The sequence below is a fragment of the Neopsephotus bourkii genome, unplaced genomic scaffold (genome assembly GCF_033783945.1).
Source record: "Neopsephotus bourkii isolate Nb327-2 ecotype Australia unplaced genomic scaffold, CSIRO-AGI_Nbou_v1 NB_234, whole genome shotgun sequence".
Lineage (NCBI taxonomy): Eukaryota > Metazoa > Chordata > Aves > Psittaciformes > Psittacidae > Neopsephotus > Neopsephotus bourkii.
In genome coordinates, this window is record NW_026900744.1 from 415,954 (window position 1) to 429,217 (window position 13,264).

At 52.7% G+C, this 13,264-nt stretch overlaps 2 protein-coding genes across 3 annotated transcripts; both read left to right on the plus strand.

The window, feature by feature from the left end:
* Window positions 1–185: 185 nt before the first annotated feature.
* PARS2 (prolyl-tRNA synthetase 2, mitochondrial) lies at window positions 186–1,572 on the plus strand. The gene has a single exon (XM_061344746.1). The coding sequence runs from the start codon at window positions 210–212 to the stop codon at window positions 1,569–1,571; it is 1,362 nt and encodes a 453-aa protein (XP_061200730.1). The 5' UTR covers window positions 186–209; the 3' UTR covers window position 1,572.
* On the plus strand, window positions 1,370–10,681 carry TTC4 (tetratricopeptide repeat domain 4). 2 transcript variants are annotated; one of them, XM_061344749.1, is made up of 10 exons: window positions 1,370–1,506; window positions 3,579–3,696; window positions 3,777–3,938; window positions 4,467–4,544; window positions 5,323–5,447; window positions 5,731–5,817; window positions 6,372–6,586; window positions 7,745–7,826; window positions 8,816–8,898; window positions 9,805–10,681. In XM_061344749.1, exons 2-10 carry the CDS (start codon window positions 3,597–3,599, stop codon window positions 9,902–9,904), a joined length of 1,032 nt encoding a protein of 343 aa, XP_061200733.1. In that variant the 5' UTR covers window positions 1,370–1,506; window positions 3,579–3,596; the 3' UTR covers window positions 9,905–10,681. The 2 variants fall into 2 exon arrangements, with proteins under 2 accessions (XP_061200733.1, XP_061200732.1); XM_061344748.1 differs by lacking the exon at window positions 1,370–1,506 and adding an exon at window positions 3,371–3,498.
* The last annotated feature ends 2,583 nt before the right edge of the window (window positions 10,682–13,264 follow it).

A 13,264-nucleotide genomic window follows, 5' to 3' on the forward strand; every position in this document is an offset into this window, starting at 1 on the left:
CGGTGCATTCATAGGGATGCTGCTGCGAGTGGTACCCGATGGGGGGGGTCACACACACACTCCTGCCGCACGCCCGCCCGCCCGGCAGGTGGCGCCCTCCGCCAAGCCGTCGGAACCATAGAGCTTCACCCGCTCACTTCCGCCTTCCGGGCGGCGGCGGACGGCATTGCCCCCCGACGTGAGAGAGCGCCCCCCGCCGCCGGCCCGCCATGGGCTCCGCGGTGCGGCAATGGCGCGGCCCGGCTCCGCCGCGGGCCCGGCGGCTGCTGCTGTCGCGGCTCTTCCAGCCCCGCAACCTGCAGGCGGGCGGCGAGGCCTCGGCGGACGGGGAGCCCGCCTGCCGCAGCCAGCGGCTGATGCTGCAAGCGGGGCTCATCCACCCGTCCAGCCCCGGCTGCTTCCATTACCTGCCGCCCGCCGTGCGCGCCATGGAGAAGCTGGTGAAGGTGGTGGACGAGGAGATGCGGGCGGTGGCGGGGCAGAAGCTGAGCATGCCCAGCCTGAGCCCCGCCGAGCTGTGGCGCGCTAGCGGGCGCTGGGAGCGGATGGGCCCGGAGCTGTTCCGGCTGTGCGACCGGCACGGCAAGAGGTACTGCCTGGGCCCCACACACGAGGAGGTGGTGACGGAGCTGGTGGCCGCTCAGAGCAGCCTGACCCACAAGCAGCTCCCGCTGCGGCTCTACCAGGTGAGCAGGAAGTTCCGGGATGAGCCCAAGCCGCGGTTCGGGTTGCTGCGCAGCCGGGAGTTCTACATGAAGGACATGTACACCTTCGACGCCTCCGAGGAGGCGGCTCGGAGCACCTACAGCGAGGTGTGCGCCGCATACAGCAGCCTCCTCGGCCGCCTGGGCCTGCCCTTCGTCAAAGTGCAGGCGGCCACGGGCAACATCGGTGGCTCCATGTCCCACGAGTTCCAGCTGCCGGCAGACATCGGCGAGGACAGGCTGGTGCTGTGCCCCGAAGGACATTTTGCAGCCAACGTGGAGACGGTAAACGGGGAGCAGACATCGTGCCCCACGTGTGGTGGGAAGCTCACCCAGACCAGAGGGATCGAAGTGGGGCACACGTTTTACCTGGGCACCAAGTACTCCTCGGTCTCCAATGCTGTCTTCTACTCCCCGGAGAACAAGCCCTTGCTGGCAGAAATGGGTTGCTACGGCCTGGGCATCACTCGCATCCTGGCGGCCTCCATCGAGGTGCTCTCCACGGAGGACAGCATCCGATGGCCGAGCCTCATCGCTCCCTACCAGCTCTGCTTCATCCCCCCCAAGAGGGGCAGCAGGGAGGAGGAGGAGGAGGGTGCCACACTGCTGGAGCGGGTGTATGACGACGTGGCCGAAGCACTGCCGCACCTGGCTGAGGACTCGGTGCTGGATGACAGGACACAGCTGACCATCGGCAAGAGGCTGAAGGATGCCAACAAGCTGGGTTATCCCTTCGTGGTCATAGCGGGGAAGAGGGTTTGCGAGGACCCACCGGTCTTTGAGGTTTGGAATCAGAACTCCGGTGAGGTTTTGTTCCTCAGCAAGGAAGGTGTCATTGAGCTGCTGAGTAAAGTGCAGGTCCCTTAAATCCCTGTCTTTGAATGTCTCAGCGTTGCTGCATGAGCTCTGGTTCCTTTGCAAGGACATGCAGGTTGTCTGGCTCTGGGTGCATGGAGCTGAACCCAGCTCACATTGGAGCCAGCCACAGTGTCCTGCATCCAGGCTGAGCTGGGGTCAGCCCATGTTCCCCAATGGGGCTGGGGACATTTCTCTCTCTTGGCTACAGGTCCTTGAGCTGCTTTAACCAGCACATGCGGCTGTGTGAGCGCTGGATAGGGCAGGCAAGAGGGCTTCCATCCTCTTTAGGCACCAAGTTCTCAGCACGAGGGATTTTAAGAGGGAGATGAAGGAAGGCACCTTTCCTCTGCTTGTGTCTTTGGAGACACGCAGGTTCTATGAAGGTGGAGGTTAATTAAAGCAAAATGGTGAACTCCAGAGCCTTGTTTGGTTTGGGAATGCCATAGTGCTGCAGATGTGCAGGAATCGAGGGGAAGAGTGGTGCCAGGGACTGCATCCCAGCACTGCTGGCTGGTGAGACAACCTGGGTCCACTGGGCTTGTGTGGGGATGATGTGGGTTTGGGGATGCAGCCTCAGAGTGGTAGAGCATCTTTGACAGGGAAAAACAACCAACCAAATGATAATAATGATGATAATGATAATAATACCAGCACAACAAACAAAACACCAAGGAAACATGAAGTTTGGGGACCTACAGAGCCTGGGGGTAAAAACATCCAGGCCATGTTGTTCCCTATGAGCTGTAACGCTGCCCCGCGGGGTGGTGATATCCTTGCTGTATGTGCCCACTGCAACGTGCCACTGGTGAAATCAGAGTCAACCACGTTGGGAAACACCTTTAAGCTCATCGAGTCCAACCATTATCCCAGCACTGCCAAGGCCACCACTAACCCATGGCACTGAGGGCCTCGTCTACACAGTTTGTGAGCACTTCCAGGGATGGTGACTCCAGCACTGCCCTGGGCAGCCTTTGGGGAAGGAATTGTTCCTCAGCTCCATCTAAACCTCCCCTGGTGCAGCTTGAGGCCGTTTCCCCTTGTCCTGTCACTTGTCATGAAGAGACCGACCCCCACCTCCTAGCAGCATCTTGTTGGAGCAATAAGATCCCCCTTGAGCTTCCTTATCTCCGCACCCGGAGGGGCTGGGGCTGAGGGTGCTCTGCCGGGTCTGAGGATGCTGGAGGCCGGGTTTGATAGGCTGGGGCCGGGTTTAATGGGCTGGAGCTGGTGCTGGTGCTGAGGATGCTGGAGGCTGGGTTTGATGGGCTGGGGCCGGGTTTAACGGGCTGGGTCTGGGGCTGAGGATGCTGGAGGCCGGGTTTGATCGGCTGGGGCCGGGTTTAATGGGCTGGAGCTAGTGCTGGTGCTGAGGATGCTGGAGGCTGGGTTTGATGGGCTGGGGCCGGGTTTAACGGGCTGGGTCTGGGTCTGGGTCTGAGGATGCTGGAGGCCGGGTTTGACGGGATGGGGCCGGGTTTGATGGGCTGGGGCCGGGCTGAGGATGCTGGGGCCGGGCTGAGGATGCTGGGGCCGGGTTTGATGGGCTGGGGCCGGGCCTGAGGGCGCTGGGGGCCGGGTCTGAGGATGCTGGGGCCGGGTCTGAGGATGCTGGGGCCGGGTTTGAGGATGCTGGAGGCCGGGTTTGAGGATGCTGGGGCCGGGTCTGAGGATGCTGGGGCCGGGTTTGAGGATGCTGGAGGCCGGGTTTGAGGATGCTGGGGCCGGGCCTGAGGGCGCTGGGGGCCGGGTCTGAGGATGCTGGGGCCGGGTTTGACGGACCGGGGCTGGTGCTGAGGGCGCTGGGGGCCGGGCCAGAGGCGGGTCGCTGGGCAGGCGCGGGGCGGGCCGTAGCGGCAGCATCATGGCGGAGCCCGGTGGGGCCGGCGGTGAGGGCCCGCGGTACCGGGGCGGTTTGCACCCGGACACGTGGGAGCAGGTGAGGCGGCGGGGCCGGGGCAGCGGGGCCGGGCGGTGCTGAGGCGAGGCCCTGTGTGTGCCCGTGTCCGTGTCCCACAGGAGCTGGAGGCCATCCCCATGTTCATGAAGCAGTGCCCGGCCGAGGTGGACGCGGCGCGGCAGCCGGACCTGGCGTGTCTGCAGGCCCTCCTGTTGGACGAGGAGCAGGGCCCCGCAGGTGCGCAGCGGGGCTGTGCGGGGCTCCCGGGGCGCTGCGGGCTCCACTCAGGCCCTGTCCCCGCTCTTTGGTGCCTGCAGAGCTGGCCAGGATGTACCGGAACGAAGGGAACGAGTACTTCAGGGAGAAGGAGTACCGGAAGGCTGTCATTGCCTACACCGAGGGGCTGAAGAAGAAGTGCGAGGACCCGGAGATGAACGCGGTGCTGCACACAAACAGAGGGGCTGCACAGTTCTACCTGGGTAACGGGGCACAGGCCAGGCTGCTTCCCCATGGCCCTAAGGACTGCAGACCCCATCAGCGCATGGTCACTGCAGTCCTGGCTGCTCCCAGTGTTGGTGGCACTGACTGTGGGTGACCAGTAGGTCTGGTATCGCATCCCGTCTGGTAGGGCTGATGCTGAGCACGTTCACAGGGTGATTGGAGCTGCAGGAGGATGCTCTGACCCCAAAAATCTGTCGAAGCAACACTTTCTGTTCCTTTTTCCTGGTTACCACCCAACCTACCAGCAGCATCGGTGCAGAAGGGAGGGTGTTCTCGGCCTTTCAGTGCTATTGTGTGTTGCAGCTGGGAGGTGGTTTGCTCTCAGTCATGTTACTTACCTCCTCCCTGAATGATGGATTCCTGTCCTTTCACTTCTTGCTCTTTGTTTCTTCACTCTCCTCACAGTGATTGTAGAAACACTGAATTACAGTCTCCACATCATTTTGGGATCTGGGTACATTTTACTTCTCAGTGAAAGGTTCTGAGCAGTTCCCTTTGCTTTGTAGGTAACTACCGTTCTGCTCTCAATGATGCCATCCAAGCAACAAAACTAAAGCCCACCCACCTCAAAGCAATCATAAGAGGTAAGAGTTAAAGCATGGACGGCAAGGAACATAGTTCCCGTGCAGTTGTGTACATGTTAGCTTTAAGCACGATGCTCTTACTCTTTGAAGCCCTGGAACAGACTTGTAGATGTTGCTTTGTGTCAGTGCATGTTTCCATGTTAAATAACCTTAAATTACTGTGCTTGAACATACTGTTTCAGGACAGCATTCATTTCAGGGAAGTGAAGCAGTTACTGTAAGTGATCCCTTGTGTTATTATTGCTGTGTCTCCCCAAATCAGAGCTCTGTGTTTTGCTTTGGATTTTCAGCCAAAACACTGTCCTTTTGCTCTTTGCACTTCAGCTTCTATATGTGTCAGAGGCACTGGACCCGTTTCTATAGAGTATAGCATAACTTTTGCTGCTTTCCACAGCTCTAGTTTTTGGGCTTTGATTATTCCCCCCCCACCACCCCAGCATTTCCCACTCCATGGAAATTGCCGCTTTATTTTTCCTTATGAGACAAATACTGAAATGTTAATCATAAAGATACCATTTTGCTTGTAACGGACACTTCTGGCATCGTTCTGCTGATTTCTGTGAGTGAATAAGCAAATGATACAAGAACTACTGAAATACATTAGATGTTATTCTCAGCTGACCTGCTGGAAGCCTGCAGTCGAACATGACACACACACGTGCTGCTGTGTGTGCCTCTGGACAGCACCATGGCTAATGCTGTCTTTATAACAACCACTTTGTATAGTAGTTGTGTACTGACTCCTAGACTAGAAACTTAAAGTCTTAAATCATTGCAGGAGCCCTCTGTCACATGGAGCTAAAGAACTTCTCAGAAGCTATAGCGTGGTGTGAGAAGGGCTTGCACATAGATTCAAAAGAGAAAAAGCTGCTGGAAGTGAGAGCTAAAGCTGACAAATTAAAGGTAAGTATGAAGGCAGACTGGTGCCTACAATGCTTGTCACCTGCTTCGTGTCAAACAGCACTTTGGGGTCCTTGGTTGAAGAGTGCTCCAAACCAGTTTCTGTGTAGTTTAATATCCCCAAATCAGAGTGGTGGTTCCATACTGTGTGTGCTATTGAGATGTGTAGGGGAAAGAGCCAGAGGGGACCCTTCTGGAGTTCTGAGCTGACTTCACTGCAGGGTAGAGCAGTGATGGGCATTGCCTTGCTGGGTGTGATCATGGTGCAACCTTTTCTTCCATGTAGCGAGCTCAGGAGCGGGATGCAAGGAAAGCAAAGGTGATGGAGAAGAAAGAACAGTGTGAAAAGGAAGTTTTGCTTGCAGCAATAAAGGTGGGTTGGTGAGGGGGAGTGGTTTTGTGTGGTTTGGTTTGGGTGTTTTAAGAGCTGTCTTGTCTCCAAGATGTTACTCTTGTACACAGGCTTTTGAAGGGTTACAAAGTCAGATCTCCTGTTCTGCTGTTGTCTTTCCAAAGAAAAGAGGGAGCTTTCTTCGGTTCTCTGGAAGAATGGATGTTCTTGGGAGCTGGTGCATGTAGTTGCACCCTGAAGTTATACCTGAGAGATCCCAAAGAACAGGATTTAGATGCATCCCTTTTCCCATGTTGTCTCAGGCTGTCCTCTCAGCGTGCTGGCTCTCTGGATCCCCACCTCTCATCCATTTTATGAGGAGCCTGGGTGTCTGGCTGAGGTTCTGGATTCTACTGGGAATACCAGTCACTCGAGTCTGATACTGTAGGAAAGCTTTTGATAGCATGTTTAAGAGCTGACTTGTTAACTAGAATAACACAGTTTGTCCTTTTCCTGACTGCTGATGTTTTACCCTTATTCTCCCCACCATACCTGTTTGGTGTTTCGGGAGTTCTCTTGTCTTTCCTCCCCTCCAGAAAAGAAATATCAAGCTGGCTCTTGAGCCTTCAACTGAAGAAGAGGAAATATCAGATGGCCTGGCTGAGATATCCTTAGATGGGTTCCAATCTGACAACGCCACAGGGGCAAGGGTGCACTTAGATGCTGATGGCAACCTGAACTGGCCTGTCCTCTTTCTGTACCCTGAGCACGAGCAAACAGACTTCACTGTGGCTTTCCATGAGAACTCCAGGTAAGGGCACTGTCAGCAGCATTCTTGCGTGGAGATGTTTGAATAGATGAGAACAGAACAGCAAGTGAAACACTGCCATGGTAATGAAGCAGTTCCAGATTTCCAGTCTCATAGCTGACCCTGCATAGGAGCAGGAGGTGGCACTAGATGAGCTCCTGAGGTCCTTTCCAGCCTGAATATTCTGTGATTTACAAATGGGCTTTAAAATATGATGGGCAAAACCTCAATGCTGCATAAATTAATAGCTCAAAGAAATACAGCATATTAAGCCAGTGTGATAAAGAGGTTTGCAGTGCAGGCTGAGAGCAGTGCAATAACACTTGTTACCCATCTGCATGCCTGAGGTTTGTTAAGGTGCTGTTTTGAAGCCCCCTAATACTGGGTCTCAGAAAGAATTAAATCTTACAAAAAGCTTCCAAAAGGGATCTCTCATGACCACCAGTGATCCCATAGTTTTCCCCAGGGCTTTCAGCAGGCCTGGCTCTGAAGTGCTGTAGCCCTTTCAGGCTACAAACAAGTGACTGGTAAGGTGGGAATTCCACTTGTCTTGATGTTAACTTCAGTTTCTGAGCTTGCAGTGTTAAACAAACATGGAATTTGTAGTTTGGGGGTTTTATTCTCTGTGGGGAGATTCATATTCCTCACATCTGCTAAGTCTAGGGCTTAAAATTCCAGTGCAAGCAGTTAGTAAAGTGTGGTTCTTACATGGTAGTGTTTACTACACCTTTGCATGACCAAAGGAAGCGAAAGTAGGAACAAACTGGCCACCAGCACTCCTAAAGTACCAAACTAAACCAGCCTCTGACACACAGGTGTATTCTCAGCACTCTCATCTGGTGAAGTGTGGTGCTGATGGGACCACGTAGAAGGAGAATCGATTTTGGACAAAATTCAGGGTGTTTGACATCATTTTCTGTGTGAAAATGAAGAGTTACAACAATTTGTTGTGGCACTGCTCAAGTGTGAATCCGATAGCATGGCCTTGGTCTCACTGGGATAGCAGTGAGTTTGAAGGGAAGAAACTGTTACTGATCTAAACTTGCTTTCAATCCATTGTCTAATCTGCTAATGTATTTCTAGCATCCTTCAAATGTAAGTGTACACATTATTGAAGCTGAACACTTTGTCTAAGCTAGCCAAGTGTGTTTTGGCTTTTAGGTTTATTGATCATTTAATGGTGATGTTTGCTGAGTTACCTCCTTGGGATGTAGACAGAAAATACCTTCCCAGCAATCTCGAGGTGAGGAGTTTGACTTTCCTTCTGTTTCAAGGTTGTTCTGGTGCGTTTTGTGTTGTACAGAAACACACAGCTGTGAGTGTATGAGAGCAATGGCACTGTTACCTGTTTACCATACACGGATGTGAAATAAGGATCTGGAGAGCTACGTTTGCTTTATAAACTCAGATGTTTTCCAGGTGTGCTGACACGGACACAGAATTCATTCATGAAAATGAAAGTTCTTTTGTCTTCTGCTTATGTTGTATTCAATAGAAGTTATTTATGGATACTGCTTAGATTCCCATGTTTATACTGATAATGAAGATTTAGACCATCAAGCTGGTGCGCTGCCTGTTTCGTAAACTGTGTTGTGAAGTTGCTCAATACCAATGAGAAATACTGTTAAAAACCCAGGTTATTTTCAGAACTGGAGGTGCTTAAGCACTTAATCCCATCAAGATGATGCAGTGTTCAAGGCCAGGTTCGAGAGAGCCTTGGGCGACATGGTCTAGTGCGAGGCATCCCTGCCCATGGCAGAGGGGTTGGAACTGGATGATCTTAAGGTCCTTTCCAACCCTAACTCATCCACTTTGGTATCATATATACAGTCTAAGGCACGCTTGGTGGATTAGGATCTCTTAAATCTACTTTGTTTTGTTCAAATATCTTTAAACCTACCCAGTTTAGCTCATACCGTTGCTGCATTTCACCTGATAAAGAGCAGCCCATAGATTTGCATTGCTTCTCTGTGGAGCACAGGAAGAGCTGGTGTATTTCACCCTCCTGCTGCCACTGCTGTAAAGAGCTAAGCTGATTTATCCAGGGAAGACTTGGGATTTACACAAACCAGTTTCTGTGTTGAAGTTTGCATCTGACACACGTGGTCCAAGCTACAGAAGTTTGATAAACCTCTAGTTGATACGTGCGGTGTCGTTACTAGACTTGCAATAGCTTAATAGTTTGCTTTCATGTGCCTCAGGCATTTCATAACCCTCCAAAATGTTTTTCAGCTCTATTTTGAAGATGAAGAAAGAGAAGAAATGTACGAGCTGAACCCAGAGCACACGTTGCTACAAGTGCTGCAGCACGAGAGGTGAGGCCGTGAGCTTTGGGCTCCAAGTGCAGCTTCTCCTCTCATTTAACAGTCCTAAATCTTGGACTCCCTATAGTTCTAATCTTCTCTGATTTATTAGTCCTAACTCTTGAAGGCATAAAGCAATGGGACTGCATGGATTTTGTGCCTGCCTTTAGCATTTGTTCCCCCAAAACAAGGATAACTCATTCCAGGACTGGATGGAGATGGGAAAGGAAGTTGGACTACACACAAGCAGCAGCACAAAAGGGTTGTTTCAGATCCCATCTAGACAGTACTACTTTAGGGAAAAAAATAGCAGCAGCATATAAAGAGAGTGTATTGAAGGTTAACAATGCTCTCACTGTTAATAATGCTGTGTGAGCAGCCCCCAGCACGGCATGCAGCACAGCTTCACTGACTTACAAAGTGGTGTGCACTTATTTAGAGAGAAGAATTTGCTGTTTGTGCTGCCAGAAAGTTGCTGTAAAGGCTGTGCTGTTAACTTGCACCACCTCGTAGCTAGCTGGAGGAAGCCTGCTGCACAACTGGCTTGGTCTGTTACAGTGGGAGCAGAGCTCTAGGTCCTCTGCTGCGGGCTGTGTCTGAGCTGTCACTCCATAAAGCTCCACAGCATGCATAAACCCTTAGATGCAGTCTGTAAGGGCAGTTGCAAAAGCAACCTGTTTCCAGAGGGAGAGTAACATCTGGTTTAATTAGAAGTAGCTGTTGGGGAAGCATTGATTCATAAAACACTCCTCCTTGCATGTGGGTAGCCCTGGCTCCAACAGGCTCTGCTAATCAGCATAAAAGCTTGTCACTGGCCTTTGGGAGATCAGGCTCTGTTGAGCTGGGTGGAAGTCACTCACTTTGCATGACCCTTGGCCAGCTGCAAGGAAACCAAAGGATTCCTTTTAATCTTTGCAGGTACTTTGTAAAAGCTGGGACTCCAACAGTCTTGGTGTTTGTAAAGGGTTCTCCTTACTCCAACAAGTACTTCTCTGGCAAGAAGGTGCATCGACTGTAGCGAGCAAGAGTGAAACAAGAGGAATCCTGTGCAGGAGGCCGCTGTTTGTTATCCCAGGCTGCAAACTCCTGCTTGAACCAGACTGCCTCGCACAACGGAGGGGAGAAATAAGCTTGGCACAGGGGGGAGCGTACAGGAAAGCAGCACAGGAGGGTGAAGGGTTTACAGGAGGGGATGAGTTGTTCAGAACAGCATCCAGCTGGCTGGCAGAAGGGCTCCTCTGTGATGGGTGCGTGTGGCTTTGAAGCTAACCTGCAGCAATGCCAAACAGGGGCTGCAGGTGAAGCAACAGCAGCTGGGAATGCACTTCCTTACCTGTGGAACATCACGGATTGCCTTGGAGGTGGGCTGTAGTTGCTGGGGTTTAACAGCAGTGAGCTAAGGAGAGTCCTGCCTCTTGCAGCAGGGTGGATGCACTCACATTCCTGCCTGGGATTTAAGCAGCTGCTGTTTCACTGCTTGGCTCTGGTGCTGGCCAGGGTAAAGCAGAGCTCTTTGTTCCGAGCAGTGTTTTCCTGACCCTTCTGCTGCCTTACCCCGTGGCCTGCAGAACCTGGAAATAAACATGTCTGTTTTCAAGCAGACTGCCTTCTGCCTAGTAAATGAGACACAAAATCCTTCTCACCTCCCGAAAACTACAAGAGAACGACAAACACTGAAGTCTAAACCCAAATGCAGCACCCTTATCCATTGTACTTACTGGTACAGCCAACACCCAGGGTCTTCTGTGCTTCTGCGTTAGCATTTAGGATTACTTTGAATTAAATGCTGACTCTCATTTCTCCTGCAGTCTCTCTGGGACTGCAGGAATAAGCTGCAGTTTGAGACACAGGTAGTGCACGGGGCATTAGAAAGCTGTTCAGCTGCAAACACTCCTGCTTAGGTGATGGAGGCTGGCTTGAGACAACTCCAAAGAAAGCATTTCCATTTCACTCTCCCTCACTTTCTGCACCGTGCACAAATACAGTAAAATTACCTGCACCTGAGGATGCTGAAATTCAATCTCCAAAGCTCAAGTTTCTCCCCCAGCCCCTCTTACAGGGTTCGCTGCTCGTTCCTTTTAACCAGAGCCATATGTGAGCCTTGTCATCGTTTGTGAACCAGCTGCAGTGGAGCAGAGCAGGACCCTGCAGAGGAAGGGATCTGGGCTGCAGCCAGCCTGTGTTTTAAAGCAAGAGGCTGCCTGGGGTTTTTGTTCATCGCTGAGCAGCTTGTTGGGGTGGTACATGGCAAATAGAGTCAGGCTGAGTGATCGTTCACCATCAGCACAAGTAGGGCTGATGGGGAAGTAGTAGAGGAAGAGCTTGTGCTCTTGGGTGTTCTCTTCTCCAGGCTGCCCCAGCCCAGCTCTCCCAGCCTGGCTCCAGAGCAGAGCTGCTCCAGCCCTCGCAGCATCTCCATGGCCTCCTCTGCACTCACTCCAGATGAAGCCATAGGTGAGGTGAGGGAGGGGTAGCTCCCATTGGAGCAGGGAGCAACAGCAGTGTCCACAACCCACCAGCCATGAAGGCCTCTTAGGAGCTGCAGAGGAAAACCAGGTACCAGGCTCTTGGCCAGGGAGAAATCCCCTGCTTAAAACCAACAAGTTTCTGCACTCTTTAACCAGAAAGCCTCAGGGCCTGCCCCGTTCCCAGTCTCACCTCAGTGTCCCAGACCCCTGAAGGCACAAGCATGAGAGCAGGGGCAGCAGCAGCTGGAAGCAGGCTTTGAAGGAGCTCCTTGGAGATGAATTAAACCAAAGCCCATCAATTGTGCTGCCTGCTTCATCCCTCCTCCTCCCCTGGCCAGCAGCCTCAAGGCATGAGTTACAGCAGGAATAGCCTGCAGAGAGATGCAGCCATCTAATTACATCCCACTCCCCCTGCAAAGCAGATACGTACACACTGTGATCTCATATATCAATTTCATGTGTTTATTTAGGGACCTATAAAATCAGGTCCTTGAAACCATCTCTGGTAGCATCACATACTGCAAAAGGTGCTTGGATCCCACCTGCAGCGCTGACCTGTAAAGCCTCTGCTGTCTTCACAGCTTTTTCTTTGCTGAAAGCTTCTTGGCATTTCTGGGATGCTTCCCTGATCCATAGAATCACAGAATTCCGGACTGGTTTGGGTTGGAAGGGGACTTAAAGCTCATCCAGCCCCAACCCCTGCCGTGGGCAGGGACACCTTCCACTGGACCAGGCTGCTCCAAGCTCCATCCAACCTGGCTGCCCTGCCCCATCCATCCTCCTGACCATGGCACAGTGGCAGGGGCCTTGGGAAAACAGCCGTGGTCCTTAGGTCCCTGGATTATCCTGTGCGGGAAGGCAGCAATGGGTGCTGTGGGCAACCAGCATAGAGACCTGATGCTCCCAGCATCCCAGATCTGCCTCTCCAAACTGCCTCCCTGCAGGAATTAGCAGCCAAGAGCACAAGGGTGGTTCTGTGCAAAGCCACAGCCAGGAGGGTTGCTCAGAGCAGGGATAACACCCTGCAGGGATTTGTCTTTCCAAGGGAAACACAAACAGCCATTGACTGCTAAACTGGCCCTAGGGCAAACTGGGGGCTCTGGGAAAGGCTGTGTAAGGGCAGGCTGCTCCCCACAGGCTCCAGTGCTCCCATCAGCAGGTTCCTCCTTCCCTGGGAGCTGTCTGTGGGATGAGGCAGGTGGAGAGGGGTGCTCCAGGGATGCTGCAACCCACCAACGGAGCACCCTCCCCTGTGCCAGTGCTCCTTCACACCACTGCTGCTCCCTGTTGTAACCCCAAATCACTGCAGCTCCATCACCCTGTGCCCCCCGGTACCCAGCCAGGCCGAGGTGAGGGCTGCCCATACTGAAAGCACAGTACTTAAGGAGAGGTCAGTTAAAGTTTAATGGTCACAGGAATACATCATTCCCTCCACTTCATCAAGCAGCAGCCATTGCTCACGATAAGCAGGAAGGATGGCTCGCATCCCGGTGATAAAAAGGCAGGATTGCTCCCAGTTCGGGAGATAAGAGCACGCTATAAAAATTGGATGTTTTGTACCATGTTCAGCTTGAGACAACTTTTACCTTGTGGTGATAGCACAGCAAGGGGGGGGATCAGGGCAGTGCCACACCAGGACTTGCACTGAGATGTTTATGATGGGAGATACAGCAGAGATGAGTTTATGGCCAGTGGAGAGGGGCAGGAAGCTCCTTCTGCTTATAAACCCAGTGGGGAATTTGGGTGGCAAAGCGCCTTTCTAGGGACTGGGGGTTGCAGAGAGAGAGAAAACACCCTGAGGTGCCTGGAAAAGACCTTGTGCTCATTTCTGGTACCCCACGGCCTCACCTTACCCCAAGCATGGCATCACCATTGCTTGCTCATGGCTAAGCTCTGCAAAACATCCTTGT